Here is a 15,961-nt window from a genome sequence, read left to right as displayed (position 1 = left end):
ATTTGGAGTTGGGAGCCGACCCCAGGCAGTAAGCTGGGCAGTCACAGAGCATACCTCAGTTCATCTCTGCCTCTTGGGAATCATCCTCTTGCGTGACCTTTTCTCCATTATTTTACCTACTTTTGTCTGGTGTTCTAGTGATTTAAGCGGGGAGGGGAGTAAATCTGGTCTCTCTTGTTCTGCCACGGCCAGAAGTGGAAGTAACCCTCCTATCATTTTTGTAAAGTTTGAAAAGCAGAACAGTGATACAGATAGATACACAGACACAAACACATTTAATGGGAAAAAAAATGCAACCGCATAAAAAATGCCTAGGGCAGCTAAACATCAAATTTGAGAGAACAGTGTCTTAGAGGGAGAGGTGGGAGAAGGCTACTCTGAAATTAAGGTGACAGACAATAATGGCAGAACTTTAGGATTCTTTGAAGCTTCCTGGGAGGTCCCTGGACGTCCACCATGTTATTCTGTGTAGTTTCTGTGCGCGTGAAGTCTAAGAAAAATGGAAAGGTATACCAAAGGGAGACTAAGTACAGAATGTTAGTTCCAGAGCATTCCAGAGAGCTGAAGAAGTGAAAGAGAGTAGTAACTGTGTCTGGAAGCTACCTAAGCCAGAAGGCACCGTTGGTGGGGACAAAATCGCAGCCACGGAGCTGGTGCGTCTCCTTTCCTCACCAGCCGGGTCTCCGGAAGGCCTGTGATTTCCCTGCTGGTGCTTTCCTCCTGGTACTTTTCTGTGATGAAACCCTTCAAAATCTCAGCTTCCACGAACACCACGTTGCTGAGTCACCCATCCACTCACCTCTGGGTCGCTCCCCCTCGCTCCCGAAGACTTGAGCTCTTGGGTCGTCGTCACGTTCTCTGTTATCCCCACGGATGGCCTGCTCTCCGACTTTGGCCTCTGGGTTTCTCACACCACTTTCCTCCGGTGAGCGTCTCCTGCTTGGAGCTTCGCGGTGGCCCCTTGACTGGTTTCCCTTCGTCATCATCATCATCACACCCCTCACCCCGCTCCAGTCTGTTCTTCGCACGGTAGCTGGCAGAGTGTCCTTTTAATACAAGGTCGTGTCCTTTCTCTGCTCCAAATCCTCTGGTGACTCCTTCCCCTGCCCGCCACTTGGGCCTCCTCGACCCTCCTGGAACCTGCTTGGCGTGGCCCTGCCTCAGTTGTATCCACTGCCCCCTCTGCCTCGCGTGTTTCTACTGCAGCTACCCACGTGGTGAGTTCCTTTCCTCAGCTTCTGTGGCACCTTCTCCTCAACTGTCCCCTTCTGCACGAGCCTGCCCCTGACTGCTTTATTTAAAACTGTACTCACATCCCCACAGATCTTTCCGTCTCTTCCTCTGCTTTCTTTCCTTCTCCCTGCCACCTATCGGTATGCTATAATTTATGTATTTACTTTGTTTATTGTCTGTCTCTCTCCAGGGGAATATAAAGTCCTTGAGGACAGGGATTTTTACGTTTTACTTATTGCCGTAATACAAGTATCTACAGGCGCCTGGGTGGCTCAGTCGGTTAAGCATCCGACTTCGGCCCAGGTCGTGATCTCGCGGCTCGCGTGTTCGAACTGACGGCTCAGAGCCCGGAGCCTGCTTCGGATTCTGTGTTTCCCTGTCTCTCTGCCCTCACCCTGCTCGCATGTGCTCGCTTTCTCTCTTTCTCTCTCAAAAATAAACATTAAAAAGAATATAAGTGTCTAGAACAAGGGCCTGGCACAGAGAAGGTGCTGTTAGTGGCTTTGGGGATCCCTGTTGCCCCCATTTTGGGCTTTGAGTATCAGCTGTGTGGGGTCCTGAGATCCCAGCTGTGTGACTCCTTCCGTTCTCGAGGGTCTCTCCGTGACCCCCCTGCTTCTCCTGGGGACACACAAACCATTTGGTTGCTCCCGTGCCACGAGGGGACACAGCAACACTTCAAGGCTGTCTGAGGCTCCATCCGCCGAGGTGCTCCACGAAACTCTTCCTTGCTGGGCTCTTGTCTTTTCTGGGGCACAGTTCTGGCTCTCAGATCCCACAACTCTGCCTGGACGTTCTATTGCCTTTGGCTCAGGGAACAAGGACTTTTTCTCTGGGACCCTGTTGACATCTTTTCAATATTTTCCCGTGCTTTTTTTCCCCTTTTCTGGATCTCGCTTTTTCCCTTCCCTCCCCCAGGCTGGAGGCTTTTTTCCCTGGTGTGGCGAGGAGGGCCGTCTTGCTTTGGCTCATCTCCTGTCCAAGTTGTGAATCCATCCCATTTTTCTAAGGGCCTGGGCTTTTGAAATCTAAAACTAGGAGGACGGGCCCTTTCTTTCTGCGCTGGGCTCTCCCCTTCTCTTTGCTGAGTAGATACTTACTGGTAATAACCGGGATGCTTTTCTGGAAAGAAGGGGCGTGGGAGAAAGGAAAGGCTAGGGCAGGGGAAATCGTGGAGTATTTAAAAAATACAGTCCTGCCATGTGATGATAATACCGACAACAATGTCAGTAATGTTGTTCACCGGAGTCGTCTGAGTGCTGTCTGTATGACGCCTCCATTAACCATTACAACGACTCCATGGGGATATGTTCTCATGCCTTTTTTTTTTTTTTTTTTTTTTTTTTTCCATAAAGGCAAGTTGAAGTCTAGTGAGGGAAAGGGATTTGCTCAGGTCCCACATTTGGCAAATAACGGACCTGGGCTTCGGAAGCAAGCCTGCTGTGCAGAAGGCTGTGCTTAGCCACTAACCTCCTGGCCCCTTGGCACCCCGCCCCTCTCCCCCCACCGGAGCCTCGGGACCCTGGGCCATGGAGATGGGGGGTCGGTTGATTGTTCCACGCTCCTGGCGCTCATCCAGCAAGAATGGCGCTGGCCTTTCTCTTCCCTCCCTGGCCGGGCAGACGGGTCTCTCCATGGTGCCCCTGTTGTCAGCCTCTTCCTGGAAAGCTGGCGTCCCTCTCTGCTTCAGGCCCACGTCATTTCCCGGGAGGTGTCCAGTCCTTCTTCCCCCCTCCCCCCTCCCGCCCCCACTCCCTGCTTCCCCTTCCCCCCCTCCTTCCACCTTCCCTCCTTCTTCCCTTTCTCCCTTGGGTTTAGCTTTACAAATAAAACATAAATTTAGCTCGTACCACAAAAAGGGAAGAAGAAGCGATAAGGAAAAGCAGCACACAGTTTAAAAGTAAACACCCTCCCATTGGGGCCACAGGCTTTGCAGGGAGGGTACCGAAGGTCTTGAGGTCTCTGGGCTGTCCTTCTCCACCACCCAGTGAGGCTGAACAGAGACCTCCTGGCCTCTCCCCCCAAACAGCAGTGCCTTTTCCAACAAGCAGAAGGCCTGTGGCTTCAAGAGGCCCTCCCAGCTTCATACTATCTCTGTTGTCAAGGGCTGTTCCTTTGGGTAAACAGGCTAACTCTCAAAATCTCCAGTATCGGACTCTGCCGTCTTAGTATGACTTGGCTCATCTAGCTAGCTCAGGTCAAGACTCCTAGGGGGCAGTGGGGAGGGAGGGGAGGAGACTTGGGACATGGGGTGGGGGACTGTGAGAGGGCTCTGGGCAGCCGACCAAGGGTGCCGTGTGTGTCTCTGCAGGTGAGGACTCCATCAGCACCCTGGGCCTGATCCTTGGCGTGGGGCTCTCGCTGCTGCTCGTGTCCGTCCTGGGCTACAGCCTGGCCAAGTGGTACCAGCGTGGGTACTGCTGGGAGGGTGAGTGAGCACCGGACCCTACCATCCCAGCCCCTCCTCTCCTGTCGCAGTGGGCAAGTTCGGGTGCGGCTGCACACCCTTCAGCGTGGCATCATGCAAAGACGTTTCCTGTGGCGGCTGCGGTAGTTGAAGACTTGAGTGGGAGTGGCTGAGTGCTTGAGGAGGGGGGTGTGGGGTACTGGGCTTTTATTGAGGGAGTGAGGGCTCCTCCTACCCAGCGGGTAGCTGCCTTTCTTTTCCCTCAGAGCCCACAGGAGTCCATCCCCAAGGCCCGTGTGGGGCCAGGGGCCCCACTCGGGCTCCTTGTGTCTCTTTTCCCCGGCCCGTGGGTCCTGGGCACCCCCCTCCCCAGCTTGCTTCAGCTTCCCTGGGAGTCTCCTGGAATTTGCTGCGGGACTCCCAGCTCTGAGCCACACCTGTGCTTCCCACAGGACCGGGGAGAGTTGGCAGGGCATGCGGGAATCCCCAGAGGGAGAGAACATTTCTCAGGTCTGCAGTGGATGCCCACAGCGTCCAAAAATGTTTGTTGAGCACCTACTATGTGCCAACGCGCTTTCGCCCAATACGACTTTCTTTAAAATTCCACGTAAGGATGGGATTCTTAGTGTCTGGTTTTTATAGACGAGGCTGGAGGGCCGAAGTCACAGGGTTAGAGACAGGCGTAGTCCAGGTTCAAGCCCAGTTCTCCTTCTTTTGGACTCTAAGCTAGGACTGTCTCTTTCCCAGGGTAATCAGTACCGGTAATGGAGGGGGGCATGCCTAGCGGCAGGATCTGCCCCCCAAAACTGGTGGTTCTGTCTGGGCAGATGGGGTACACCAATGGGCGTGGGGCAGGCAGTAGACAGTGAAGCAGCGTGGGGCCCTCCCACAGCATCCTGAAGTCCAGCCCAGCCACCCCCCTCCTCCCAGATGGGGTGAGGGAGCACCAGATGTTCTCAGACAGCTGATGGGCAGGTCTCCCTGGAGGTACTAACTCTCTCTTTTCTGACTGTCTTCCTAGGGCCCAATTTTGTCTTCAACTTGTATCAGATCCGGTAAGTAGATCCACGGCAGGGGTGGGGTTAGGTACGGAGCCAAAACTTATGGTTTCTCTTTCTTGTCCCTTCCCCATCCCCCTAAGCACACCAGAGAAAAGGAAGGAGCCAGGGTCTGTTTACAGAGTGTTACGAATGAAAACTTGAACTTGGACCGGATTATGTAAGACCATGCTGATGGTGACCCTCTTAGCATTTACCCCTCCCCGCCCCCCCCGGCAGGGACCGGTCATCCATTCCTTCATTCACTCATCATTTATTCAGGAAGGATCTATTGTCACAGGGGCTGTGGAGTTAGTGTCTAGGGGTACAGTGAGTGTGGTCTCTTGTCTTCAGCCATGTCACTGCTGGTGGTGGACACAGGCCTGACTACAAATCAGATAACCTCGGGCACAGTGTGACGTCAAAGGAAAGGAACAAATGAAGACCACCAGGGATTTAGGGAGTGGGGGTCAGAAAGTCCTCCCGAGCCGTCTTGTCCACTCTTTGCCACAGGGCAGGCCTCCTCCTCCTCCTCTGGCCCCAAGTAATGGTCCTACTCCTGTTCTGGAATGTAAGTCAGTCTGGGGAGTCACTGCCGGGAAGTTCTTCCCATGCGCTGGTCTAAGGAGTTGTGGTCCCAAGGAGAGATCGGGTTCTCAGCCCCAAAAACCCAATCGGATCATCTTTCTCAGGAACCTGAAGGAGCCGGAGGTGGGTCCACCCTTCACCATCAGTGGCCACGTCAGCAGTTCAGATGGTGGCTACGTGAAGTTCTCCGACAGGCTAGTCTGATGGGGGAGTGTCAGCCTCTGGAGCCCTGGAGAGGTGAGTGGAAGGCTGGTGAGCTCCTGGGTGAATCTCCTGTCCTGGTCAGGTCCACAGGTGGTCCAGGCACCCAAGCCTAGCACCAAGCACTGCTCGGAAACCAAGAGGCGATTGTCTTCATCCCTCCCCACTTCTTGAGCGGTGGGGTCTCTGGGAGGTGACCTCAGGAACCGAGGCCTAGCGTCACACTGTCCCCACCACCTGCCAACACCAGACAACTCCTTTCCACCTGTGCCTTCAACCCGTGTCCTGCCTTCCCCTTCCTGGGGAGGTTCTGTTTCTAATCAGATGGCAGCTTCTAGAGTCAGGCTTTCTATCTCAACTCTTTGCTCTGAGCCAAAGGTTCTAGATGGTCGCTCTTTCCAAGAAGCATCGCTCCAGAGTGTCATTTCTGAACTGAATGCCTAGGAGCCATCTCTGCTTCGTAGCTGGCTGGCCCTTGGGTCACATCTTCCCTCCGCCTGCCTTCAAGCCCCTCCCCTTCCACATCGCAGTTGCTTTTTCCCATCCACCTTCTCCCTCGAGCAGTTCCTCATGGACCCTCCCCCCACACTTTTTCTCTCAGCTTCTCTTCCTGCCTGGGAAAAACCTCGCCTGATGCAGTGATTTAGAGGAATTCTTTCCAAGCCTCATCTCTTTGTTGCTCTCCCTTTGCTTTTTCTGCAGGAGGAGGCTCCTGGCTCAGCACCTGCTACTCAGGGGTCCCCGGGCTACTTTCACCCTCCTAGGTCTTCAGGGTCTGGCCTGGTCCCTTGTTGTGGACAGTGAGGAGTCACTCTGGGTGCACCTGGGAGAACCCCCAAGAGGGGTCTGGGCTCTGGAGACAGTCTGGTAGAGTAGCAGTGGCTTTCTCATACAAACCAAAATGGCAGGCATTGCCTAAGAGTAAAGACTCCTTCCTAGGTGTCCCTGGGGTTCCTGAGCCTGTGGAGGGGTTCCAGGTGTCCTGGAGAACAAAGCCCTCCCAGCTCAGCCCTGTGTGACCAGGGCCTGCAGACCCAGAAGGGTGCTCTGCATGGGGCGTCCCCAGTCACTTCCCCTTAAAGGGCTGACTCCAGAGGCCGGAAAACCAGTCAGATCTTCAATAGGCAAAGTCATGTGGGAGTGGAGGTGATTCCAGATACTGTTTTTAACTTTCCTACCATAAACCAACTTCCTCTAAGAGCTGAAGGCTGAGCTTGGCCTTTGTCCTGCCCTTCCCCGCTCTGTGCTCAGTTCTGGTGCTTTTCAACCCTCCCGTGCCCCTGTCTGCCACCTGGGTCTGTTTTCCCTGCTGCTGACCGGCCGCCGTGCCTCCCAAATAATTTGGAGGTCGCTACTTAAAATAGTCTAGAAACATGATCTTACTCGATTTTCTAGGCTCCTGCAATGGGTGGGCATGAGTTGGCAGTGGAGAACTCTCCCTGTGTTCTGCATTTCCTGTGCAAGGCTTGACCTGTGATGGGGAGGGCAGACCAGAAATGGTAGGAGTCGGGGAGGAAACCAGGCGAGGCTAAAAAAAAAAACCAAAAAACCCAGCTAATGCGCGAGGGAAGTCACGAACCAAGTGTAGGCTGATGGCCGGTAGAGCTGTCTGCCTTGGGAGTCATTACTTGTTCCTCTGGTCTGTGCCCTGCTCGACCTGAGGTGGAGGCTGCCCTGGGGTGTCTTCTTAGTAGGCCTTTAATGCAGAGTTGTTCAATCCAGAGAGACTGAGCTCCTGGGGCAGCTGTGGACAGAGCAGAGCCTGAGAGAGGCCCTGCCAGTGCTGAAACCTGCGTGAAAACAACCTGCCGACGTCCCAGGACCAAGGCCAATATGATGCCGGAGCCCAGGACAGTGATAGGCGAGGAGGAGAGAAGTCATATTATTCGTCTTCCTGTCCTTGCTTCCTCAGGGCATGGTTTCTTTCTTGCTTTGGGTTCTAGTCGATTGAGAAAGAAGGAAGGAAGGAGAGGGGGCATTACCAGCCCCTGTGCCCTCCCTCCCTGCCGGGATCCGGGGGCCATTCTCTCAGCGTAGCCAAGCTCTGACTTAGTAAACCAAATCTCTAGATTTGGAGGTCTTCATCTGGGTCCCAACTCTCCTATCCCTGAGTTGGTGAGAGTCGGGCAGAGCCTTCACAGGCTTTCTATGCCTCTCTCCCTTGAGGGCTTTATTGGGAGAGCGGTGGGAGAGCAGTGAGGAGGTTTGGATGGGCTGACTTTGACATCCTTCTTGGGTTTCAGTTCTGAGGCTGGGCCCCGTTCCTGAACTCAGGGGCGTCCAGCCTCAAAAACACTCTCGACAATGCCCTGCTCAGCATGGATCCTGGGTCTGCAGCCCGTACAGGTCCCTGAGTGTGCTCAGGGCCTCAGCAACCTCAGCAACTTTGGGGAAACATGAAAGGTTGGGGCCCGGGGCCCAGGTGGTCCTGCCCCAGGTTTGGTGGCTTCAGGTAGGGAGGCGGGAGCAGCTGCTGAGGGCTGGGAGAACGGAGGGTATTTCCCATCCTTGGGAGCGGAACTGAGACCGGGCTACTTCCTCTTTTAGGGTCCTCTGACGTGCTCCCTGTCCCCTCTGCCTCCTTCTTGTTTTCCTGACTTCCGCAGTCCTCTGGGCTAACACAGCTTTAGCCTTGACCCCGGGCCTCACCCAAGGATTTGACCTGAATTTTTTGAGAGCCCTGAAGTGGCGGCTTCCAGCGTACTCAGGAACGATTCAGGGAACAGATGCCTGGAAACCTGGCTACTGGTCCGGGTGGGCTGGGCACTCAGACCCCTGGCCCTGCCGGGGCCTCCCCCACAGCCTCCTCTTCCTCTTGACGATCCTTTCTGCCAGCCCCAAGAGCCAGCATGCAGTCAGGAGAGCCAGCGGTTCTATGGGCTGGCCATTCCCGGTCCCTCTGCCACCCTGTTCCTCTTTAGTGCCTTTGCCAGGGCTTCCGGAAATGTCTTCTCCCTCCCTGCGACCCCCTCCTAGCCACAGCTAGTCTCCAGGGTTGCCTCAAGTGTCCTCTTCCCTGTGGCTTCCTTCAGGAGTCCCGGCTCATTGTCACCCGTTGGATCCTGATGGGAGGTGGCCATGTGTCCTCCATTTGTGCTGTCCCCCAACCAGGGTGAGCCCTTTGTGGGCAGGGTTATTGTCCCATAGGTCTTTAGTAACTGCCAGAAATAGGCCACGTAGGAAGTGCTCCAGAATACAGTAGGAACCCCCCAGCGTGGCTCCGGAGGGCTGCCTTGTCCTAGAGAAAGACGCCCAGTGACCGGAAGAGCCACACTGCTGGCACAGCCCAATGTGCAGAGAACAAATTATCTTCACGCGCGTCGCTGCGACTTAACCCCTGTGGCAGCCTTGTGACGTGGGGAGTCTCGTAGTGGCCGCATATTGCCTCTGGTGACACTGAGGCTCAGAGAGCTAGCCTGCCTTACCTGAGGCTGCACAGCTGCTGACTGTCCCGGAGCCTGAGTAGAGTTTGAGGCCTCACAGATGGAGCCTGACCCACAGGCTTAGTGGGCTGACGAATGAACACTGTCGAACAGCGTCCAGCCCTGGCCTGCCCTGCCATGCTGGGTGGGGCCACGGGCTCGTCACTTCACCATGGATCTGTGTCTCTGCATCTGGAAATCGAGGGATCGGACTATTTCTCTAAGGCTCTGCTCTCTTACCTGAAGGAGCAGAAGGATCGTCTGTTTTTGTTGTTGCTTTTCTCTCTGTGTTGTGTCTAGCGTGAGACCTGGCACATAGTAGGTGTTCAATAAACAAAAGATGCAAACACAGAGTATATAGTTCTGATTTTCTAACTTAGGAGGTGGGCGGTAAAACGTGACTCCTGTAGCCCCTTTAGACTCCAGTGGTCTAGGATCCAAAATATTACTCAGCCTCTGACCGGCATCTAAGACTGGACCATTCCCAACCGAAACTTCTTTATCAGCCAACTAACGTTTGCTGAGCACCTGTGAGGGCGGGCAGGGGCTCTGTACGCACAGTCTCCCTTCATCCTCACAGGGGAGGGAACAGACGATCAGGGTTTGGTGAAAGGATTTGCTTAAGGCCAGGCAAGAATGTATTTTCTTTATAATCCTTTGTCAGCCACTTTGAGCCTCGGTCCAAGCTGGCAGCTTCCCTGAGTCCCTGGTCCCCCAGGAAGCAGGCCCCTCCCACTAGCTTCTGATCTCTTTCCTGGGTCCTCTGGTGTGGTGAGAAAGGGCCCTGTCCTCAGCTCTGAGCTTCTCATTGACCCATTCCTTAGTTTTCCTTTTATTTTTTCTTACACCCCCCCCCCCCCAGCCTCCAAATCATCAAATTCTGCCCCTTCTTTGTGCCAGCTCTATTTTCACTTCCCCACTGGTGGGTCTTGTTGTCTTCTCAAATTTAATTACAAATACTCTCTGGCTTCCTTAACTGAATTATTGACTATTCCCTTCTATTCATTCATTCACACAGCTTCTCTAATAGGCCAGGAACTGTGTGCCAGGCACCGTGGGGGTCTCCCAGTCTCTCTTGAGATTAACTGAGCTCCCCTCCTGTTTGATGGGTACTTTGCCGCAGGCAAAATTCAGGCCTGACACCTTTTCTGAATTTTCTGTGGCAGCTTGTATGGCTCTGGCCATAGCCAAGAATGTCTCCGGAAATCATAGGGAATATTGCTCAGTCTTTTCGGGGAACCTTGGGCTCTGCTTGATCCCCAGTCCAGCTTCGGGTGCTCTAAAAACCAAGGCTTTTGATTTTCTTTGCTTGTCCTCAGTCACGTGCAACCCTGTGGCCATCTTCAGGTCCAGGTCTGGACCCAGAGCACACACGAATGGTGACCTTGTCTGTTTAAGGGCTACCTTAAGGAAGGGTCGAAACCAGGAAGAGGCTGGGCAGGTGAGGAGGGGTCTCGGCTCTCTTGCTTCCGTGCCAATGGCCATGCGGGGCCAGCTTCTGTGGTGCTCTCTCTCTGCCCCAGTGGTATGAGAACCTCAGAGTGGGGGTACACGGGAGTATCATTACCATATTTAAAAAACTGCTTAGTGATCAAAAGCTGTCTAGAAGCAGTGGTATTTAAGCAGATCTGGTACAAAACAGGAAGCCAGTGGCCTGGTGAATTCTCACATTTGGGGACCAGAAGTGAAAATGTTCTGTCTGCCCAGAGTAGCAAACAGGCCAACAAAACAACAGGTGGGGCAGCGCTGGATGTCAAGGCCTTGGTGGGCTCCCTGTCTCCTGGATTTTTCCCTGCAGAGCTGTGTGTGGTGGGGTGGGGGGGGGTGTCTCCCCACTCCCCAAAGCCTAGGATAAGGCTTTTCATATATAAGCTGGGAGCCTCTGGGAGGGAGATGGGTGGAAAATGTAAGAAGCCTCCAGTTTCATTGTAGCCCCAGTAGCTGGTGGGCCCCAGGTGCCATCGGACCTGAGGACAGTGAGTTCCCTTCCAGCTGTGAGGCTTTTGCAGAGCGTGGGTGACTTCAGTGCCACGGTGCTGGGGGAGGGGAGCAGGGGAAGAGGTAGGTGGAGACACCTGTGCGTGCGTGCATGCTGCAGAGATGACTTAGCCAAGGAGGAGAAGGATCTCCATTATCACCCGCTGTATTCCCAGAGGGCCTGCCCGTGGCAGGTGCTCAGTGAGTGTTAGCTGAAGGAGTGAATGACTGCATGCTGAATATCGTCATGGTCCTTTGCCTTGCCTCCTGACCACATCCCCTTGCATTAGGCTTCCTGTTGGGTCTGTAGCCCCGAGTTCCTACAGTACCTGAGAGCCATAGGGTGCAAATTGCAGGGAAGGGCATAATCATGGTATGATGTGACTAAGCTAAGGAGACAACAGGCCTGAAAACAGAATTTAAATCACATTTATGTGTATCGCCTGCTTTCTCTTGGGCTCAGTCTAGTGTGTCCCAAGGAACCACGCAGCTTTAGGTTACGTTCCCAGCATTGCCACGATACGTTTGGACATCAGACATCTTCACCGTCTGTCATGTGCTTTTCCTTGTCAGGAAATCTGTGCGTTTGTGCATTCGTTATTCATCAAATTTACCGGGCCCCTAGGCATCGGCGGGGCGTGAAGGATACAGAGACGTTTCTGCTCTCTAGAGCTCTCAGTGAAACGAGCGCTAAATGTGGTGGTATATTCAGTGACAACAGTATGCCCTGGGGCACGAAAGAGAGAAGTCAGAGCGAAGCATACTCTCTGCCTTTGGCTGGGGAGACTGAGGCCCCCGCGTTGACACGACGTGACCTAGCTGGGTGATCCGAGAACCCAGGTCTCCTGAGTTCCGGGCCAGCCCAGTGTTCTTTCCACTTGGTGGCTCTGTGGCCTGTTCCTCTTTGTGGGCCATCTCCAGACTGACAGCCTTGCCACAGAAACTTGGCTGTGGTCCTGTCCATTAGTCTGAGGGACTGGCGGACACCCCCTCCGTGTGAGGGTCCTATTTCCTTCGCTCCAGTGCATCGTGCCCTCAGCAACTGTTGGACGACGTGTGTCGTCTCTCGGCCCCAGGTTTGAACTGTGGGCTCGGATCTTATAATCTCAAGTTTTGGGAGAGTCTCCCAGCCTCATTTTGCATAATTTAATAAATCTCATTTTACTCCTTTTAATTCAGTCCAAAAAGTGTGCGTCGAACACACTAGCTGGGCCAGACACCCCTCTGTGACCCCCATGAACGTCTCCATCACAGCTCGGGCCGCAGGTGCCTCTGTGCTGTGCCTCCCATCCTTGGATCCACCTCTGATTCCAGCCGGTTGTCAATGGGCTACAACTTGGTGCCGACACGTCTCGTCTCCAGCGTCCGTTACACGTCACTTGCTCTCTGCCACGGCTCCTCGTGTTCTGGGGGAGCCCAGACAGCCCACGCACCAGCAGCTTGAGAGCGCAGCACCTCTGGGGGAAGCCTCGACCAGTGCAGGAGCTCAGGACTTCTGTCAATGCTCAGGGGACACTTGGAAGACGCTTCTACACTCTTTAAGGAACATCCCAGTGGGATCAAGTCCGGCACAGCCAGCTTGGTAGCATGTCCTTGTTTTGGCTTTTTCTTCTCCTGGTTTCTCACTCTCTCGTTCCCTGTGATCACCTTCCAAAGAAACTACCTGCCCACAGTCCTTGAATCAAGGTTCTGCTTCTGGAGGGACAGTCTAGGCTAAGACCATACTTACCGCCTCCCATTGTACGTTTGCCCTTAATCATTCACTTGCTCATTCATTCTGCAAATACGGATGTCTGCTGTGTGCTCTTAGTTGTGGGACTGCGGGAGTGAGCAAAAGAGAGGAGGTCTCTGTCTTCATAGATCTTTCTCGGGAGAGACAGGCTGTGAGCAAATAAACACATAAATAGGTCATATAATTTCAGGTTATAAGTGCTCTGGAGGAGAAAAGCGAGGGGTCGGGAGGGGTGGAAGGGAGATGGGGAGGAAACTTGGATAGGGGTTCAGCAGAGACCTCCCCAAGGAGGCTGTGTTTGAGAAGACACTCGAATAAATGACCTGATTAGCTAAAAGCAGGAGGGGCAAGAGAGAGAGTGCAGGAGGTGGTGTCAGGGAGCTGGCAGATATGAACTCATTTGGACTTTGCCTCTCCTTTGGCCCAAGAGCAAAGGGGAGGGCTTTCGACAGGGCAGTTGTGTTTTATAAGGATCATGCTGTCTGCCGTACTAGACTAGGCATGTGGTACGAATCCCACCGCCGGGGGCTAAGGCAGCAGGCGTGGAAGCAGAGGGACGGTGAGGGGATGAACTGTGGTCCCGGTGAGATGTGGTAATGGATTGGACCAGGAAGGTAGTGTGGGGGTGGGGACCAGCGATTAGACTGACCACATATCTGGAAGGTAGGGCTGATTGGACCTAACTGATGGATTAGATACGGAATGTGAAGGAATGACTCCTGGTTTTTGTCCTGAACAACTGGGTGAGTGGTGGCATCGTTACTCAGGAGGGGAAGATGGGAAAGATTGAGCGTGTGAGGGAATCCGACCTTCTTTTGTGGATATTACAATTTTGAGGTGCATGCCAGACATCTCCATGGAGCTGCTGAGGAGGTGGGGTTCAGGAGACAAGTCCTGCTGGGACATTTGGAAGTCCTCGGCCTCCAGGTGGCATTTGAAGGCATGGTCTGGGTGACACCATCTAGGGGCAGTGGGGGGAAGGGTAGAGTTTAACAGAATAGACATCCAATCATCAAATTCTTTAAAGCAGTGGCCTTTACATTTTAGTGTGCGTGGGGGGGGGGGTCACCTGCACCTCCAACACCTGTCACCTGTTTACTAAGCCGGACCCTGGGAATTCACATCCATAAATCCTGGGCCTTGGGGAAGAAGCTTAGGAAAAGCACACTTGGGTGATTCTGATGTGGGTGATACTTTGGAAAACTGCCCTTGGGTACAGGTAGATGGGCGTGTTAGGCGGTGGAGGGCAAGGAATACCGCCAGGGTCACGGTGACCGGGATCCTGAAGAATGCTTTTCTTCTCTCCAGAGCCATCATGAGGCCTTGACCTCCACCAACCCTTCCTTCCCTGTGTAGGTAGAGGTCTGTGGGTGCACCCTCTACCCAGGCTTTTGGCAGTTCTGTACCAGTGTGCTCCGGCGCCCCCCCCCCCCCCCCACGTCCGTTCCAGAGCTTATCAGCTCTACGGATCCGCTGATTTACTAAAAACTCTCAGCTGCACCTTTGTCTAAGCAATGATGAGGCGTTGATGAGGCTCCCCTGGGGTCTTCGAGATGGGTGCCGAGCACACACACGGCTCCTGTCACTCTGATGGCAAAGGGCTGGTAGCCTGCTTTTCCTCTAGGCGGGGGGGTCAATAGGTGAGTGTTTCAGCTGCAGGTTGGCTGCGGGGTGGGGGGGGAGTGTGTGGCCATCACCATATCTGTGTCCTCAGTTCCACACCCAGGTGTGGGCTCTCCCATCCAGTGGGGGCAGCATGAGCACAAAGGCCATCACATCTGAATCCCCAGCTCTGAGCCCTCACCGACTGCCAGGCCTGCCTTGCCAACTGCCGGAGGACTTCTTCTTTGGGTGACTTGTCCTAGGGCGCCAGAACTCATTCCCCCACCGCGCCCCCCCCCCCCCGCCATGTCTCCTTCCCATGTGCGTATTTCGCTTTTCTCGTCCATGTTTGATGGGGATCAGTGCCTCTTTCACTGCAGCCTGCCACTGAGTCTTGCCAGTTCTTTCTGCAGAATGCCTTTTGAATCGGTCACCTGCTCTCCATTCCTGCTGTCCCTGTTCAGTATTGTCATTGGATCGGATTGTCATTGAACCCTGTGGCGGACTGAATGTGTCCCTTCCAACTTCACGTGTTGAAGCCCTAACTCCGAATGTGATGGTATTAGGAGGTGGGGCCTCTGGGAGGCTTTTAGGGTTAGATGAGGTCATGAGGGGGAGGACCCCATGGTGGGATAAGTGTCTTTGCGAGAAGAGGAAGAGAGACCAGAGAGCTCGCCTAATGGGAGCACGCGCTCGCTCTCTACTCCCTCTCCTCCCCCTCTCTTCCCCCTCTCCTCCCCCTCTCTTCCCCCTCTCCTCCCCCTCTCTTCCCCCTCTCCTCCCCCTCTCCTCCCCCTCTCTTCCCCCTCTCCTCCCCTCCCACCTCCCCTCCCCTCTTTCTCCCTCTTCCTTTAGTGAGGACAAAGGAGAAGGGGGCATCCACAAGCCAGGAAGAGAGCCCTCGCCAAGAACCAAATTGGTTGGCACCTTGATCTTGAACTTACAGCCTCCAGAACTATGAGAAATGTCTGTTATTAAGCCCGTCCCCCAACCCGGGTGTGGTATATTTCTATGGCAGCCTGAGCAAAAGAAGACAGCTGCCTCTTCCTTCCCCTCCTCTTGCTTCCACCATCCCTTCTTTTTCCATCTCTGTTCCTCTCAGGGCGCCTGTCACTGATTGTAATGATGTATCTGTCAGTCTGTTAGCTTGATATTCATCTTCGTAACCAGATGGCTTCCTCCGTGAAGCTGCATGTCTTTTGTTCACTGCGGACCAGGGCTGAGCACCATATCCGGCACATAGTAGGTGCTTAAAAATGCTTCTTGAAGAAATGAAATGCTGACTATAAGTGCTTCTGGCCGGGTCTCAGTACATTCTGCCTTGTCCCTTCTGACTCATGCCATGTGCTTTGGCCAGGGTTATCTTTTTAAAACACTGACCCAACCCTTCCTTGTCAGAGTGTTTATCGGGTCCTCCCCACCCTTGTCGAATATTTATGGGAGCCATGCGGACCTAAGATGAAGCAGCTAGTGAGGAAAGGTGCTGTGAATCGTTAATAAAAATGCATTTAATTTTAAATTGTGGATTTGCTTTAAAAGAAACCCTGAAACCCAGAAGCACTACAGGAAATGGATGAGTCATGCCTCCTACTACCTGGTGTCCTCTAGGCTGGGGCTTCAGAAAATCTGCCCGAGCTGCCCGAAACACTCCCTCTCTCAGTCGCAAGTGCTCTGTCCCGGTTGGGCATGGCCCATGGCATCCCTGTCTCCGCCGTTCCCACGTGGGGTTCCTACAGTTTCCACCCAGCGGGGCAGTGTGGGC

At 54.0% G+C, this 15,961-nt stretch overlaps 1 protein-coding gene and 1 long non-coding RNA gene across 5 annotated transcripts; one reads left to right on the top strand and one right to left on the bottom strand.

Moving 5' to 3' along the window:
- The first annotated feature begins 3,679 nt into the window (after nt 1-3,679).
- SMIM35 (small integral membrane protein 35) lies at nt 3,680-9,239 on the top strand. Of its 2 annotated transcripts, none has more exons than XM_045482981.1 (4): nt 3,680-4,247; nt 4,662-4,695; nt 5,370-5,502; nt 8,014-9,239. In XM_045482981.1, exons 1-3 carry the CDS (start codon nt 4,115-4,117, stop codon nt 5,467-5,469), a joined length of 267 nt encoding a protein of 88 aa, XP_045338937.1. In that variant the 5' UTR covers nt 3,680-4,114; the 3' UTR covers nt 5,470-5,502; nt 8,014-9,239. The 2 variants fall into 2 exon arrangements, with proteins under 2 accessions (XP_045338937.1, XP_045338936.1); XM_045482980.1 differs by having other exon boundaries at nt 6,169-9,239.
- LOC123600728 lies at nt 4,936-7,156 on the bottom strand. Of its 3 annotated transcripts, XR_006713778.1 has the most exons (3): nt 7,046-7,153; nt 6,850-6,937; nt 4,936-5,494 (listed from the first exon to the last, which is right to left on the bottom strand). It is a non-coding gene; the product is annotated as an uncharacterized LOC123600728 (long non-coding RNA). The 3 variants fall into 3 exon arrangements; XR_006713776.1 differs by lacking the exon at nt 6,850-6,937 and having other exon boundaries at nt 7,046-7,156; XR_006713777.1 differs by lacking the exon at nt 7,046-7,153 and having other exon boundaries at nt 6,850-6,958.
- Nucleotides 9,240-15,961: the final 6,722 nt, after the last annotated feature.

This window comes from Leopardus geoffroyi, chromosome D1 (assembly GCF_018350155.1).
Source record: "Leopardus geoffroyi isolate Oge1 chromosome D1, O.geoffroyi_Oge1_pat1.0, whole genome shotgun sequence".
Lineage (NCBI taxonomy): Eukaryota > Metazoa > Chordata > Mammalia > Carnivora > Felidae > Leopardus > Leopardus geoffroyi.
Note: the sequence above shows the minus strand (reverse complement) of the source record. Positions and strands in the feature narration are given on the sequence as shown.

Excerpts from the sequence above, each read along its gene's own strand:
- SMIM35 (XM_045482981.1), top strand. The coding sequence starts at position 4,115 with ATGCGGGAATCCCCAGAGGGAGAGAACATTTCTCAGGTCTGCAGTGGA. Across the intron at positions 4,248-4,661 it reads GACTTTCTTTAAAATTCCAC|GGCCCAATTTTGTCTTCAAC; the intron begins GTAAGGATGGGA and ends CTGTCTTCCTAG. Across the intron at positions 4,696-5,369 it reads TTCAACTTGTATCAGATCCG|GAACCTGAAGGAGCCGGAGG; the intron begins GTAAGTAGATCC and ends CATCTTTCTCAG.